We start from the raw sequence: 16,843 nt of genomic DNA, 5'->3' as shown, positions 1-16,843 counted from the left end.
GAACATAAACTAGAAGAATAGGCCTACCTATGTAGAGCCATCAGACACTGTAATATAAAGTCAACTTCCTGAAGAATTTTGAGATTTATGACATCGCTGTCGCTCCATGTCATTGTAAAAAATACAATCACTCAATCGTAGAAACATGAGCGGAAGAAGCAGGTTTTTAGGAGTCACGACAGTTTCTAATGTCAACAGGGTTTGACGATAACACTGAGGAAACCAAGATCAGTTTGGGATCTGCCACTAATCATGCCATTAATAGACGATCAGATGTGCCATTAGTAGATTTGACTCTACTTGGCACATCTTAAGCAATTTTCCTCAGCATAGGAAGAAGCAGGTGTACCATTAATAAGCCTACACCTGTCATGTCCTGCTGAATAACGATGAATGACTCATGACTTCTGTTTAACATGGTTTCTCACTACACAACCACTTCTCTATGGCATGAAGAGCTACAGTCCAACAGTAGACTGTCACTGAAGTAAGTACACACTACTCTTATCCAAGTAAGTACACACTACTCTTATCCAAGTAAGTACACACTACTCTTATCCAAGTAAGTACGTACACATCGGTGCCAACAGTTGCTGCAAAGTAGATTTCCAATGAATCCACTGGATAGCACAGTAGACTTCCGGCAGAACCTCTAAGAATATTAGAGCTTCTATATTGAAGAGCCTTAAGATGTATGACATCCTTGTCCAGTGTTCTGCTTCTAATTATGCAAACCAACCAGAAACATGACAAGGAGACCAGCCATGGCAAAGGCAGGGTTTTTATTAGAAATGAAAATAAACAAACAAAAAAATACTAAATTCTAAAACAAGAAATAGAGGCCTGGGGAGATACGCCAATTCGTAAAAAATAACCCACACTTGTTTTGTTGAATCCAGTGGTTTGTGGTGGGAGATGAATCGGCAGGCAAGATCTACACGGAATGTTTTCATTGATACTTTCACATTGCCTAATTCATGGACAAACCTATATGTCTTGTAAAAGTAAGTGGTTTGACCTGAAAGGAATGCCACAGGAACACTTGACTTCAAACCATTTCTAGAGACAGATTTTGAAGCTAGTTTACACCGCATCTCAAATCACAGTTGCATAACACTTTTCTTTTTACCTTACTCCACTTTCTCTTCCTCGTCTACCCTTCCTCTTCCAATGACCCTATTCTATTCATCTCCTCCTTCCTCCCTGGGTCATATTCATTAGGCACCAAAGGGATTGAAACAGGGACTTGGACTTCGTTTTCCATTTTAAAACGCATGCCCTAATGAAACACGAGTCCGGTTCACTCGGTGAGATAGAAGTGCATCTTGTTGTTGACGTTCTTCCTCTCAGGGTTGAGGCGTTTGAGGATCTGGGCCAGGACGTTGACCGTCTGCTCGCTGCTCAGGCCCGTCCTCTTGGTCTGGAACTTCTTCAGCAGGTCCTTGGTGGTCATGGGCTTCTGAATCAGGTAGCGGCTCACCGCCTCCTCTGTCAGCTGAACGTCACTGTGGAGAGGGAGGGAGGATGGAGAGGGGGAGAACAAAGCAGGGGGAGGGTAGGTGGTGGGAGGGGGAAGGGAATGAGGCAAGAAGAGTAGGGGAGAGAAAGAGAGGGTGATAGAGAGTGGGAACATGAGAAGATAAGAGAGGAGGGGAGATAATAGAAGAGGAAGAAAGAAAGAGTATGTGTGGGAGAGGAGAGGAGAGTAGGGGACAGAGAAAAGAGGAAGAAGAGATAGAGAAAGAGAGAGAACAAGTGTGTGTGTGTGAGCTAGAGAGAGGGTAAGGGTGAGTGATAGATTAATTATTAATGACTAATTATTACACCCTGAAACTGTGTGTAATGTGTTAGAAATGTGTGAGTGTAGGACCAGTAAAGGCTATGGCATTGAGCCACTATTTAGCGATGTGAGTAAGAGTTAGGCCAGACAACAAAGACAACTGAGAAACTAAGATAAAGAGGCCTCCCAATTTAGGGAGGGGAGAAACTGTTATGAAAACATGGTGCAGAATATTGTGAGAACAGCAATAACTGAGTAAAGCAGGGAGTAGGATATGTGTGTGTGTGTGTGTGTATGTATGTGTGTATGCATGTGTGTATATGTGTGTGTGTGTGAACTGAAGGTCAGTAGAGCAGTTTTAGAGTGGAAAACTACAGCCCGCCTACAGAGGGAAGGGATTTCTTTTTGTATGACGTATGAGTATAAAAGATGGACTCTGAAATTGTGATGGCAGAATTCTCAATGAATAAATATCTCTGACTATGCAGACCGGGACTCTGGCCGTTACTTAAATCCCAAAAGACTTACAACCTTTTGGGAGACGCACAGAGAACCTAAAATAGTTTGTTAAATAATTCACATAACAGTGAGAAAAGAGAACAAACAGGAGAGATTGAAGAGGAGGAATATACCTGGAGCTGGGAGTTGATTTGCCTGATGGGGGCTGTGGAGTGCTCTTCCCTGAGGGGGCAGGACTCTGGGTGGTGATAGCCGTGCTGCTGGACTCCATCTTCAGCCTCTTGGCAGCTGGAGACTCAGAGCTACCACCCACCACCTGTCTCTTACCTGTGAGGAGGGAGGGAGGGGGGAGGGGGAGGCAGAGCGCAGGATGTTGGAGACAGTTTTAACAACCCTTTATTGTTCAATCAAGAAGAGAGCCAAAAGTATAGTTTGTGGAGTGGTTGAAAAGACATTTGTGGAGTGGTTGAAAAACTGGTTTTATTGATTCCAACCTAAGTGTATGTAAACTTCCGACTTCAACTGTACATTTTATGGACACAGTCAATTTTACAATAATTATATTTTGTTTGTTTTTACTCCTGAACTTCCTCTACCCTCAACCTCTCCAATCATTTTCATGATGTCCATCCGGTTTGCTTCTATATGCCATATCTTTCTAACTGTGCTCTTTCACAAAAGCTCTCAACCTATAACCTGTACACTTATTATGGACACAGTATGCTTACATTATTAGTTATCTTGTTGTTATTAGTTGTTGTTAGTTGTTATTAGTCCCATCCTTCAACTCCATTCAACACCACCCATCTATCTCTTAACACCATCCATATTAGATTTCTATTTGCCATATATTTTTCAACTGTACTGTGATGTTTTACAAAAGTTCTGAACCTTTCTATTCTCATTGTTTCTACAGATTGTAAATTGAAAATAAACATTTTTGCTAAAAGTATTGTTATATTATTGATCGATTGACTATGACTTTTGAGATCACGCAGTAATGCTATCTGCAGGGTTAGCTCCAGGTAAATATTGCAATCCTTTAGCCGTTCCTGGACCTGTGTCCAAAAACAAGTTACAAATGGACAGTACCAAAACAAATGATCTAATGATTCTGTCTCTTTGCAGCAAAATCTGCAGAGCTGAGAAGATTGTATCCCCCATATAAATAACATTCTATTGGTAGCAATAATTTTATATAATAATTTAAATTTAAAAGTTTTGCGTATCAATTCATAAACACTATGCCATGGAATCGGTATGTCAAAACCCAACTATTTTTCAATCTATATGAGATGGCTGTCAATCCTTTGGTCCTTAAATGAAACGGGTCTACTTTTTTTATTTATCACAGTTTTCTTTAACCAATTATGGTCTTTAATACAGGGCCGACAGACAAGTTCCTTACTTTTTCCCCCTTCCACTTTCCTCTTTCCTCTTGCGGTAATGCTGCAATTTTTTGGTTGTAAATTTGGGTAGAGCAGACATTTCCATATGTTTTTGTTAGCTGCATGTGCGACATAACTCCACCAGTCCTACCAATGATATTATTTACGAAGATTATACCTTTTTTAAACATTTTGTAAAAAAACTAATGTTTTTTTATCAATTAGTATATTTGAGTTCAACCACAATATTTGTTCCATAATTTTTTTCTGTCGTTTCTGGAGGATTAAATTGAAATTGCAACCAACTTTCTATGGCTTGTTTTAGAAATAGTGAAATGTGGGAGATTATTTCCTTTTCAAATAACTGAAAGTGAGAGGTTGTGATCTGAATAAAGGGAAAAAGGCCATTCTTGAACATTGGGTGAGACAATCTTACTAATTTGCCAGTTCGGATTTAAGTATAACTTTTGTATGACTGAAGCTTTTAGTGATAGGTCTATTGCTTTAATATTTAATAATTTCTGTATTTCTGTACAAATTCATATTCATTATATAAATAGGCCCATTTAATTTGGTCTGGCTTGCCGTTCCAAATAAAATTGAATATTTTTTTCTCATATAATTTATAAAACTGTTCGCTAGGCGTAGGCAACACCATAAGCAAATAGGTAAACTGGGATAATTCTAAAGAGTTAATCAGGGTGATTTTTCCACAAATTGACAGGTATTTACCTTTCCATGGTAGCAAGATCTTTCATTTTTAATTAATTGTTTAACATTTCAAAAAACATAATTCCACTTATGGGATATTATGGGGTATTGTGTGTAGGCTAGTGACAAACAATCTCAATTCAATCAATTTTAAATTCAGGCTGTAACACAACAAAATGTGGAAAAAGTCAAGGGGTGTGAATACTCTCTGAAGGCACTGTAGGGGAGGGAGGGACCACATTGTAGGGGCTGTTTGTGTTGGAGCTTTGCTCAAATCAACACATTGGGGGTGGAGGGGTCGCAGATTGTGTAGAAAACTGAGGTGACTGGTGAAGAAGAGAACCTGCTCTGGTAAACAGGCTGAATGAATGTCTGTGTTAATGCTCTTAGCATAGCAAGTCCCATCACTCTCATGCTTTATCAAATGGACTACTGTCTGTCTTGTTGAAGGAGCAGGACTTTTCACTTGAATCATCTACCACGCTGGTGCTGTGTTTACCAGTCGTCTCATGCGCCTGTAATGCAAATATACAGAGAGAATAACTTTGACATTAATAAAATGACATAAAATCAAACTAAGTTGATTGAATGAGTGGATAGTTTCATTTACAATACGTTCAAACTGTTGTTTAAAAGAGACTTTGGGTAAGCTAGATCATGAGGTATATTTTTAGGACAGTAGTTCAGTGCGGTAACACCCACCAAGTGTTTCTGTCCTGGTCCCTGATCTTCTTCTCCATCTCTGTGTGTCAGTGTCTCCAGCAGGGGGCACCACTGGTCAGCTTCACCTGTGTTCCCGATGGCTCTCTCTACTGTGGGCAGCCGGGTTCTCACTTCACAGAGACAAAGAGCCACAACAAATTACTTACACAACCATGAGACACAGCCAGACAGGAAAATAGCATGTTGCTGCAAGGGGTATTTTGGTATAGAAGCCCAACAGAGGCCATTGATATTGTCCGGGCAGTTACTTTTCATCTAATTCTTACATTGCTTCACAAACAGACTCTATAGAGTCAAGACTGTCTATTACGTTTCACCGAAATACAAAAACGATTTTTGATAGATTAGTCCTCTGTTACCAGCTCAGCTTTGAGTATTTGCTATGCATGTATTTGAGTGGGTGTACTGTACAAGTGTGTCTGAGCATCAATCTGTATATCTTACCTGAAAGCGTATGTCCTCTGGTGCCAACTAAGTTGTCCTCGGATGCTAAGCTCCGAGCACAGTTTCAGGGCAAACTTCTCTGGGGAGTTCTTCCTCTCTGACATATGGTTTGTGAGCTCTGTTAAGTGTTATTGTTTGTCTATGAGGGGTAAAAGAGAGGAGGTATAGCGGGACTGTTAACTTTCTGTTGTCTGGCTTGGAGAGAGCTGGGAGAGAGCTCCATCCACTCTGAAATCGTAGTGGTGTATGAACTACGCATGCGCGTGATTTTATGACTCTAGAGTTACGTAAGGGCAAATGTGCCACTCCTCTGCGGGGAGACGCAGACAAAGAGAGAGAAGATTTAGAGACTAATAGTGTATTCTGGTTGTTAAATCGGCTGTTGTTTGACGATGAAACTGTTTTCTTGAGACCTATCGAATTGATAAACTAGAGATATGTTGACGGATTAAAAATAATTAAATAAATAAAATAAAATGTTATTGAGCTATTTATACTATTTCTGAGTTAAGTTTGCTTATTTCTTAGCGCGAATGTGAACGGAGGAGTATTGAATGGTTGAAATAACTCAGTGTGTGCATAAACTACTAAATTCTTGTCTGTTTCTTTGTTATTCTGTCATATGAGAGATGATAAGAAGGAGGAGGAGAGAGAGAGAGAGAGATGAATTGCTGACGTGTACATCACGCGACTGGGTGTGATGCGACAGGGTCTGCTGCAACGGATCCCGTCAAACTAAGGCCAGTACTGTTCTATTTACAAAACGTACCTTCCCATACAGGATATTTTGTGTGCCTAGCATATTTGATGTTGTGACAATTTGACAGGGACTTGGCAACAGACTGATCAACTGATGTAATTGCATACTGGAGTTTTCGTGAATGAGTTGGTTTGATTAGAGTTGTGTTGGGAATCGAGTACTGACATTATTCTGTAAAATTAAGGTCATTGGGTGCTTATTAAGCAATTGGTTTGTGAGTACTGTAGTGTTGCTGGATTATAGGTATTTTTTTTTTGGGATTGCTCTGAAGTTGACTACTTTCCTTTACTTTTCCTGATCGGATGTGGTAAGATTGCCACTAATTAATAAAATTGGTAAAATAAATTGAGAAAAAAAATAAAAAATAAAATAATAATATATATATATATATTTTTAATTATTCATAAATTGATTTATTAATTCATTGTTTAATAAAAAATAAAAAATATATTATTATTTTTTAGTTTTTATTAATAATTAAAGGGAGGAAACTATAAGCTATATAGTCTAAAATAATAAAATAATTCACAATAAAGGAATATAAAACAGTTGTTACAATGGGGAAAAAGGACATCAAGACTATGAAGGTAATTACACCTGTTGATATAGTACAAAATAGTAATCCTTTAGTTAATGGTATTGCAAGGTTATCTGGAAAATGGAATAAACGTTGGCCTGACATTGAACAACCATGGCCAGTGGAAGGGACTCTTAAGCCTGACGTCATCAACATAATGAAAGAGCTTCTGTCAATTCATAAAGCAGTTCAAAAGAAAGGGACAAAAAGGGAACAACGTAAAGAAAAGAGACAAAGAGAGCTGGGTGTTCTTAAGCTGTTTGAAAATGAAGGACAAAAACTGATAAAAGATACCAGCGATAAAAGAAACAAAGGTATAGAGAAAATTGTAAATGCAGTGAAGGTGACAGAAAAACTAATGACAGAAGTCAGTACACCTTTCTCACATACGGATTCAGCAAAAAGACCCCCACCTTATGAGAAAGAAGTAGAGTTTAAGGACGTCTATCCTCAGCTTCCAGTGATCATTCAGGAGGGTGATTATTGCATCAGAGATGAAGATGAACGAATAATAGAGAGAGGACAAGCAGAAACGACCATAAAAATGAATCCAAACTCCAGAAGTAAGAAAAAAACGAGATATCTGGAAACTAAGGGTGGAATGAGGTTCAGGAGGATGGAACTTGATGATGATGATCAGAGTGATTCAGAAGAGATCATGGGTGGATATGACCCTGTGATCAGACGGAGGTTGGCCAGAGCGGAAAGAAGGGGTGATGGATGTTTCAAGAAGAAGAATACAAGAGATTCGAGTTCTGATGAAAGTAAAGATGGAGACAGCGATGAAGACTTGGAGATTAAAGGTGCTTCATATTCAAGAGGATTTTATCCTACAATGACTAGCACAGAAGAAATAGAAAGAGATATAGACCGATGCGTATCATGCCTGGATAAAGCGAATAATTTAGAAGAAGTAAGAGAACTGGAACAACAACTCAAGAAGCTGAAGATACAGAAGAAGAAACTGCTGAGAAAAGGAGCCCAAGAATTGGAGAAAAAGTATACATTAAGGCCAAGACAAGGGAGCACCAGTAAGAAGATGTTGCCAGTCATCATTCGAGGACAAAACCTAGAATATAAGCCTTTGCAAAATACCGATATGTCAGATATACTTGAGAAGCTGCCTACTCTTCAAGATGGAGCCTATCCTTGGATTTCAAAATTGGAAGAAATTACGGTGGGAGCACAATCAGCCATAGGAGACATTAAGAGACTTTTGGCTAATCTCCTTGGGATTCCAGATATGGAAGAAATATTTCAGAGAGCGGGACTCAATAGATATGTGGGGACTGCAGTGAATGATCCTGAATTGTTGGCTGCAAGTAGGAACCGTCTGTGGAGAGCACTGAAAGATACGTTTCCAACAAATGTGCATCCTGATAACATTCTGATTGACCCACTAGGACAACAAGAAAATCCGAGAGCCTATGTGTCAAGAGTCCATCAAGTGTGGAGAAATATTACTGGAAGTCATATTGAGCAGTCAATTTTGAGAGCTAAACTGCAGATGGGACTGCCCTCACCAGTAAGGAGCAAACTGGCAGAGGTGGTTGGACTTGGAAGCATGACAAAAGGCGTCTATACAGATCATATAGCCCATCAAGTGGATCTGTAAAGGAAAAAGGAACACAACCAGAAAGAACAGGACCAAGAAACACTCAGAAAACTCAATCAAATACAACTGGGGGGAGAATAAGAAGGAGAAGAAAAGCTTTGGTTATGAAGAATCAGTGTGCACCAAATCAACAATCACTGCCACAGCTTCAACTGAACAAGGTCAAATGCAATTGTACCAGCCACAACTAGTGGTACAAGTTGTTTCATATCCATAGATAGTTTCTGGACTGAAAGAATTGGAGAGGAAGAGGACGAGAAGACTTAGGAAGAGGAGGAAGATTTAAGCCATACTTCCAGCAATCTCCAGAAGTGTGTTACAGTTGTGGACAGGTTGGTGACTTTGCTGTGAGTGCAATGGGCCAGGAGGAAACACAAGAGGGAATTTCAGAGGAAGATACAGGAGCAAGTGAAGATCATCTGGAGGACAGGTGAACCCTTACAGGGACAAGGAGCAAGGATTCTAGGGGTGCCTAGAAGATCCGAAAGGGGGGTGTCAGCTGGTAGCACCAGTTAGGAAAAATATCCAACAATTGAAGTGAAAATAAACAAAGGACCATGGGAGGTGATGATGGATAGCGGAACTGCTTTTATCTGTGTTCAGCCTGAAGAGGTTACACATCTCACTATGTAAAATCAACTAATTGGGATAGGGATTTGAGGGAGTAAAACAGTTGATTACTCTTAAGGAACCAATTGAGCTCTGCTATAAAAATCAAAAAATTACAATACCCATACTGGTATCAGAACATATACCTATTGTATTGTTGGGAAGAGATGCATTGTGTAAGTTGAACTGTAAAATAAGATGTACACCAGACGGCTGTCTGGTAGAAGTGCCAAAGGAAAAGGTTTACCAATTGTTGATGATGACAGAAATAGATTTGTCTTTAGTATTCTGGATTGGAAATCTCAGTGAAGATTCTTTAAAGAAGGCTAAGGTTAGGAGAAAGATTACAAAGGAGTATGGTTTTTGGGAATCATATTTGCTTGAAAAGGTTGATTATATCATAGGAAGGAGGACAATCTGTCTGAAAAATAATGTTAAAAGGGGGTGACTGTTATTCTTGGTTACATTCCTACACCAAGAGGTGAATAAGATGTCAAACTAGGCTAAAAGATGCTCAATCGTTTGCCAAGTCTGTGTGTAAAGAAGTCATAAGCAGGTGGGGACTTCCCGATCACATATCTTAAAATTAGAGGGAAAGGAATTTGTGGATAAATCAGTGAAATGGTTTTTGAAAGTTAGGAGAAAAGTCAGATTAAAAAGTTAAGAAAACGAGGGTTGAAGGAACTCTAGGACAGTCAGCTAAGCTTCAATGTTAGTAGTAAGAGAGAGAGAACAGTGGTGAAGGGAAATTTAGAGTTCAGTGGGAAGATAGATATGGCAGGAGTTTAGATCTGTTAGGAGCAGTTGCATTGAGAAAGTATGCGTTGCTGAATGATAAGAGAAGCTTGAGGTTGATTGCAGTATCTATATGTACAATCAATAAGTGCATCGATGATGTCGTCCCCACAGTGACCGTACGTACATACCCCAACCAAAAGCCATGGACACATCAATACACTACATTCTCATGTTCTTAGTGTATTAGGAAATCTAATGGGTTTTACAGTAGCAGTGTCATAGGAAATGCACTATAAACACTTTTTTGATCATAAATACACCCCAATGCCTCCTGAATTGCAATGCTGCAGGAGCTGTAAAAGGCCTGGAATTGTACAACTTCAAAAAGCCATGGAGACGCTGTGCCACTGACAGAATTTCTCCTTTCTGTAATTTACGCTTGAGATATGAGTTAATGAGCAGAGCCATTTCCTCTGGGTTCTGCAGGGGGATATTTACTGTAATAGTTCCTATGTGTAATGATAACTGACAGTACAGTAAACTCCAAGCCCACTCCAAGACAACAAGGGAAAACACTCTCTGATGCACAATTCTGTTTTTTAGGCAGTGGAGATTTCCAGTTATTTTTTACCTCTCATACTCCCACCTTCAGAAATACTTACAGGCAATCATGTTAAGGCAATGTCAATGCATGCATGGATTATAATAAAAAGTAATGCATTTGGATACATATTTCTACCAAAAATATTGTTATTATTGTAAACTTGTTTTCTAATAAATGTTGCTTATGTTCCTGCTTTTTCAAAGGGATGGCTCCAGAGGTCTGATCTCCACGACCTGAAGAAGAGAGGAAGAGTTGCCCATCCTCAGGACACCTCAAAGACACAGCCTTGGCCAGAGGAGACCCTATAAGAGCAGCACTGGTAACTAACATCACTGAGGTGTCTAACTGCCCCCGCTGTGGCGTTCCTGACTACCCCATGCTGAAAGATGTCCTCTACAGGAGGAATCACAGGCAGAAACGCTTTGTCCTGTTCGGGGGGCGCTTGGAGAAGACTGACCTCACCTACAAGTAAGGAGATATTATTATTATCTTCGTATAACCACACTGTTGAACGGCTTGTATGTATTTAGAGATGGATCTGGACCCAACCAAGGAAATATAATTTTCTATCAGGTAATAGGACATGTTTTGGTGCATAGTTGCCAGTACAACTGGTTATAAAGGTACAGTATGTCCAGAATCCAGTGTTACTCTATCCATCATTTGTTTATTGAGTCCCCTGTTTTGGTCATAGCTCTCATATTCTAACTCAACAAGGCAAGCAGGAGTTGCACTCTCATCACATTTGCCTTAAAAACAAAGTGTGTCTCTGAAAAGGAGGAACCTATAATGTTATTACTTTGCCTCCTCCTGAGACTCACGGCATGGAGTGTCTGGGCTGGGCTGTCTGTCGGCTGGCTGCTGCCTCTCTGTCTGTGTCCTCTGGTTCCTCTCATTGTAGCTGTTCTTTATCATAATGCATGGCATCTAAAGAGCCACTCAGAGAGAGGAGGAGAAGGCAAGCCATGATGGGCTACTGAGACTGCTGGAGTTGAGCAATACATTTGTCTTAATGTGACCAGGGATAGGAGTAGTGCTCGCCTGTGTCATGGCAGTGTTACAGTGGGAGCCCTCGTACTTAGGACAGTGGAATCACTGGGTTTGCCAAGGGCTTTAGTTTGGATAGTCCACTTAGGCATGCATTTGACATGAATGACAAGCCATTAAGAAATCATCAACATCTTTGATGATTCCCTAATTTAATTGTAATTGTTGACATATGAGCTCTCTAAAGAGTTTCTTTGTATTAGTCATACTGGGTGGTTTTACCTGAGACAGCTCATGTAAAGGTGAAGGAAGAGGACTGTAATACACTTATCTTACAGAGCCTGAGGGTCTTTTTAACAGCACACCTCTTGGTTGATTTGATGGTTAGATATCAGATGAGAGGGAGGTTATAGATATGCAAGGCTGGTGGTCTAAGTGTGTTTCTACAGACTACAGATTATGGTGTGTGGGTGTGTGGAGTTTACGGTCTCTGATGTTTACATCTATATCTCTTCCTTCCTCAGAGTGGTTCGCTTCCCCTGGCAGATGAGTGAGGACAAGGTGCGGCGTGTCCTGCTGGAAGCACTGACAGTATGGAGTGAGGTCATACCCCTCACCTTCACTGAGGTCAGCAGTGGAAAGGCTGACATTGTCATCGACTTCACCAGGTACGCATGTGTGTACAGTAAGTGTATTCAAATGTCAGTACAGTAGTACAGTATGTGTATTCAAATGTCAGATTTTAAGTTACTGGTCTGCCAGCACTTTCCTGATATGGATCTCTACTGTAGGTACTGGCATGGAGATAACCTGCCCTTTGACGGCCCTGGGGGAATTCTAGCCCATGCCTTCTTCCCCAAGACCCACAGGGAGGGCGACATCCATTTTGACTATGATGAAGCATGGACCCTTGGCAACTACATGGGTGAGTGTTTGCTTGGCAGGGAACATGCAGGAAGTATGAAGAGTTGATTTACATAGAGCTCTATGTAAAATGAGTACAGTCAGGAAGTAGTTGTCAGCTCTGTGGTTGTACTGTGTATCCCCGTAGGTGTGACCCTCTCCCTGATTCCACTGCAGGCACAGACCTCCTCCAAGTGGCTGCTCATGAGTTCGGGCATGTTCTGGGCCTGCAGCACTCCTGGGAACCGGGTGCAGTGATGTCCCCCTATTACAGCTTCTCCTATCCCCTGGAGCTGAGCGAGGATGACAAGCTGGGGATCCAATACCTGTACGGCCCTCGTCTACATGTCCCGCCCCCACCTCCACTATCACCACCGCCACAAATCACCACAGAGACCAATGAGATCATTAGTAGTATTGTGAGTGTTAATCTTGCCATTCATATTTTTTGAGGCGCTGCACAGGCAAATAAAAATAATATAAGACATAAAATACAACTGAGATACTAGCCACACAAGAATACACATGATATGACAGTATGGAGATGCACTAGTGATCCTCTTTCTGTCTCCAGCCTGACGTCTGCCAGACAGACTTTGATGCTGTGTCTATGATCCGTGGAGAGCTGTTCTTCTTTAAATCAAGCTATGTGTGGCGCATTCGGGAGGGGCGGCTGGAGGCGGGCTACCCCGCTCTGGCATCCTGCCATTGGAGGGGGATTCCAGAGAGCATTGATGCTGCCTTTGAAGACCAATCAGGGAATATCTGGTTCTTTCAAGGTGTGTGACAGAGATATTGGTTGTTTATGCTGTGGTTAGTCATGTCTTGTGAGAATAGGGTTAGATAAGCCCCAAGTTGAATACAGACAAGTAAATATACAGTGAGGGAAAAAAGTATTTGATCCCCTGCTGATTTTGTACGTTTGCCCACTGACAAAGAAATGATCAGTCTATGATTTTAATGGTAGGTTTATTTGAACAGTGAGAGACAGAATAACAACAAAAAATTCCAGAAAAACGGATGTCAAAAATGTTATAAATTGATTTGCATTTTAATGAGGGAAATAAGTATTTGACCCCCTCTCAATCAGAAAGATTTCTGGCTCCCAGGTGTCTTTTATACAGGTAACAAGCTGAGATTAGGAGCACACTCTTAAAGGGAGTGCTCCTAATCTCAGTTTATTACCTGTATAAAAGACACCTGTCCACAGAAGCAATCAATCAATCAGATTCCAAACTCTCTACCATGGCCAAGACGAAATAGCTCTCCAAGGATGTCAGGGACAAGATTGTAGACCTACACAAGCCTGGAATGGGCCACAAGACCATCACCAAGCAGCTTGGTGAGAAGGTGACAACAGTTGGTGCGATTATTCGCAAATGGAAGAAACACAAAATAACTGTCAATCTCCCTCGGCCTGGGGCTCCATGCAAGATCTCACCTCGTGGAGTTGCAATGATCATGAGAATGGTGAGGAATCAGCCCAGAACTACAAGGGAGGATCTTGTCAATGATCTCAAGGCAGCTGGGACCATAGTCACCAAGAAAACAATTGGTAACACACTACGGCGTGAAGGACTGAAATCCTGCAGCGCCCGCAAGGTCCCCCTGCTCAAGAAAGAACATATACAGGCCCGTCTGAAGTTTGCCAATGAACATCTGAATGATTCAGAGGATAACTGGGTGAAAGTGTGGTGGTCAGATGAGACCAAAATGGAGCTCTTTGGCATCAACTCAACTCGCTGTGTTTGGAGGAGGAGGAATGCTGCCTATGACCCCAAGAACACCATCCCCACCGTCAAACATGGAGGTGGAAACACTACGCTTTGGGAGTGTTTTTCTGCTAAGGGGACAGGACAACTTCACCGCATCAAAGGTACGATGGACAGGGCCATGTACCGTCAAATCTTGGGTGAGAACCTCCTTCCCTCAGCCAGGGCATTGAAAATGGGTCGTGGATTTGTATTCCAACATGACAATGACCCAAAGCACATGGCCAAGGCAACAAAGGAGTGGCTCAAGAAGAAGCACATTAAGGTCCTGGAGTGGCCTAGCCAGTATCTAGACCTTAATCCCATAGAAAATCTGTGGAGGGAGCTGAAGGTTTGAGTTGCCAAACGTCAGCCTCGAAACCTTAATGACTTGGAGAAGATCTGCAAAGAGGAATGGGACAAAATCCCTCCTGAGATGTGTGCAAACCTGTTGGCCAACTACAAGAAACGTCTGACCTCTGTGATTGCCAACAAGGGTTTTGCCACCAAGTACTAAGTCATGTTTTGCAGAGGGGTCAAATACTTATTTCCCTCATTAAATTGCAAATCAATTTATAACATTTTTGACATGCGTTTTTCTGGATTTTTTTGTTGTTATTCTGTCTCTCACTGTTCAAATAAACCTACCATTAAAATGATAGACTGATCATTTCTTTGTCAGTGGGCAAACATACAAAATCAGCAGAGGATCAAATACTTTTTCCCCTCACTGTACATGTAGGCATACAAGCAGTAAAATGACTGCATTATAGCGTTATGCCCTTTTTGGTTACCCAGAAAAGGGTTCTTCCAAGACCAAATTCAACAACCTTAAGTAGGGCATGTCAAGAGTGACTAGAGTGTTGAATAGCCAAGAGTTATGGAAACTATGAAAACATAGCCCAGATCCTTGAAGGGCCACAGCGGGGGCATCTACTGTATAAAGTTCTCTCTCTGTCTCTTGCAGGTCAAAGCTACTGGGTGTTTGATGCAGAGAGACAGATCACAGGGCCAGACCCTGTGCAGAGGCTAGGCCTGTCAGTCTCCCACATCCAGGCAGCCCTGTGCAGGGGCCAGGACAGCAACTATAACACCTACTTCTTCAAGTCAGGCAGCTACTGGAGGTTCAGCCCCAAGGAGAACCGTGTGGACTCTGTCTACCCTCGCAACATGCAGGACTGGAGCGGCATCCCCAGTGATGTTGATGCAGCCTTCAAGGACCAATACGGTAAAAATCTTATGAATGAATCACCCAATCAGCTTTCAATTTAGAATTTTAGAATATTGATAACTGGCAGTTGGGACATTGAGTGCGCAAACATCACTATGTTTGATGTACAGTTACAAGATGACATGGTGTTATACCCTGGGTTGTCCTGAACAGATGAGCCTATGTTTGTTGTATTGTGAATAAAATTTGCAGCGGTCCACGCATCTGAATGAACTTAAGACTCCGTTCTATGCGCACCAAAATTACGATCTGCTTCTCTGAACTGCCTTGTGAAAGCCTAACACTGTAACATCATATTAGATAATTTAGCTAGTCATGTTGGCAATAGAACAAGCTTTCAAATTATGCCCACCTGACCTAGATTGTGATTTATAATGGACCGTTTTTGGATTGCGTAAACAACAACAGTAATTATGGAAAGGCAGGGATGCAGGGCTGTGATCCAAACAAAACAAATACAAGTGTGCTTGCTCTAGTTCCTTAACGGCACAGCTAGGAGAGATAAAAAAAGTTGAAGACACTTCTTTGAGTCATAAAAGTGCATTGAAATGACTTAAGAACTGTGCACACTTTGGAGAGGTGTGTGGCCACTTGGAGACCCCAGTTAGTCCTCTCACTCAAACCCTTGTCATTTTTTTTGTCTTATGTTGCACCTACCCCACATTTCCAGGAAAATATCATGTTACTGAATGTATCCAGAATATTTTCAGATGTCGTTATCAATAAATGCAGCATACAGTAAATGTAAAATGCACATAAAATCAACAGTGTAATGTTTGGATTCAGTCTTGTGTTAAGTGAACTGTTGTGTCGTCACCTTTAGTCTAATAATATTTCCATAATCTCCAAACTGTTCTTTACTACCATGGTTATGCATATGTTTTCCATATTTCTTCTGTAAGAAACATTTCATTTTAGCCCTGTCCATATAGACCAATTCCCACGAGTGATCTTTTTTTCATTGACAGGCTATGTCCACCTTATCCGAGGGAGGCAGTACTGGAAGTTTGATCCTGTGGAGATGAATTTACTACAGGGGTATCCTCGCTATATTGGAATGGACTTCTTTGGTTGCAGAAATGCATGAATAATCATTATTAAGTGATGCTGCTATCTAAAGATCAAACCCAAGTCCAAGTCTAGTCCAACCATGCTCTCGTCCTTATGGTCTTTTCAAATACAACATTGTAATGTTGTGCATTTTTGGGAACAAGACCAGTGCATCTACAGAGGCCTCTTCATCTTCATTAAAATGTTGAAGAAACTAACTATTTAGAGAGAGACTTTATTACTTTACTTGAGTGAGTTCCAAAAAATTAGTGTTCTTCCTCCAAATATGTTTGTTTACACATGATCTTAACACTTTGAATGGACTAGATCCTTTTTTCTTCTCAGGAAAACACTAATTCAAATGTTTCCTCAGAGTTTGGACATCATGTGCAGCTATGTACTTGTATTCATTTGTTACTGGGTTCGGTTCTATGGTCAGAAGTTGCGTTGTTCAAGACCATGGGCTGAGAGGACAGTGCCATCTACAGTGCAGTACCAGCCCATTGCAGGAGG

General features: G+C 41.0%; 1 protein-coding gene and 1 pseudogene across 2 annotated transcripts; one reads left to right on the top strand and one right to left on the bottom strand.

The window, feature by feature from the left end:
- Positions 1 to 852: 852 nt before the first annotated feature.
- On the bottom strand, positions 853 to 5,609 carry LOC311145051 (general transcription factor IIF subunit 1-like; the record flags this gene model as incomplete). Its single annotated transcript, XM_084181242.1, has 4 exons — positions 853 to 1,505; positions 2,413 to 2,566; positions 5,152 to 5,171; positions 5,506 to 5,609. The coding sequence occupies 4 exons, from the start codon at positions 5,607 to 5,609 to the stop codon at positions 1,301 to 1,303; spliced, it is 483 nt and encodes a 160-aa protein (XP_084037368.1). The 3' UTR covers positions 853 to 1,300.
- A 4,713-nt stretch (positions 5,610 to 10,322) lies between these two features.
- LOC311145050 (stromelysin-3-like) lies at positions 10,323 to 16,367 on the top strand (annotated as a pseudogene). Its single transcript has 8 exons — positions 10,323 to 10,340; positions 10,612 to 10,876; positions 11,920 to 12,063; positions 12,187 to 12,320; positions 12,476 to 12,717; positions 12,873 to 13,077; positions 15,017 to 15,277; positions 16,249 to 16,367. The product of its transcript is annotated as a stromelysin-3-like (transcript).
- Positions 16,368 to 16,843: the final 476 nt, after the last annotated feature.

This window comes from Coregonus lavaretus, assembly GCF_964263955.1.
Source record: "Coregonus lavaretus genome assembly, chromosome: 17".
Lineage (NCBI taxonomy): Eukaryota > Metazoa > Chordata > Actinopteri > Salmoniformes > Salmonidae > Coregonus > Coregonus lavaretus.
Note: the sequence above shows the minus strand (reverse complement) of the source record. Positions and strands in the feature narration are given on the sequence as shown.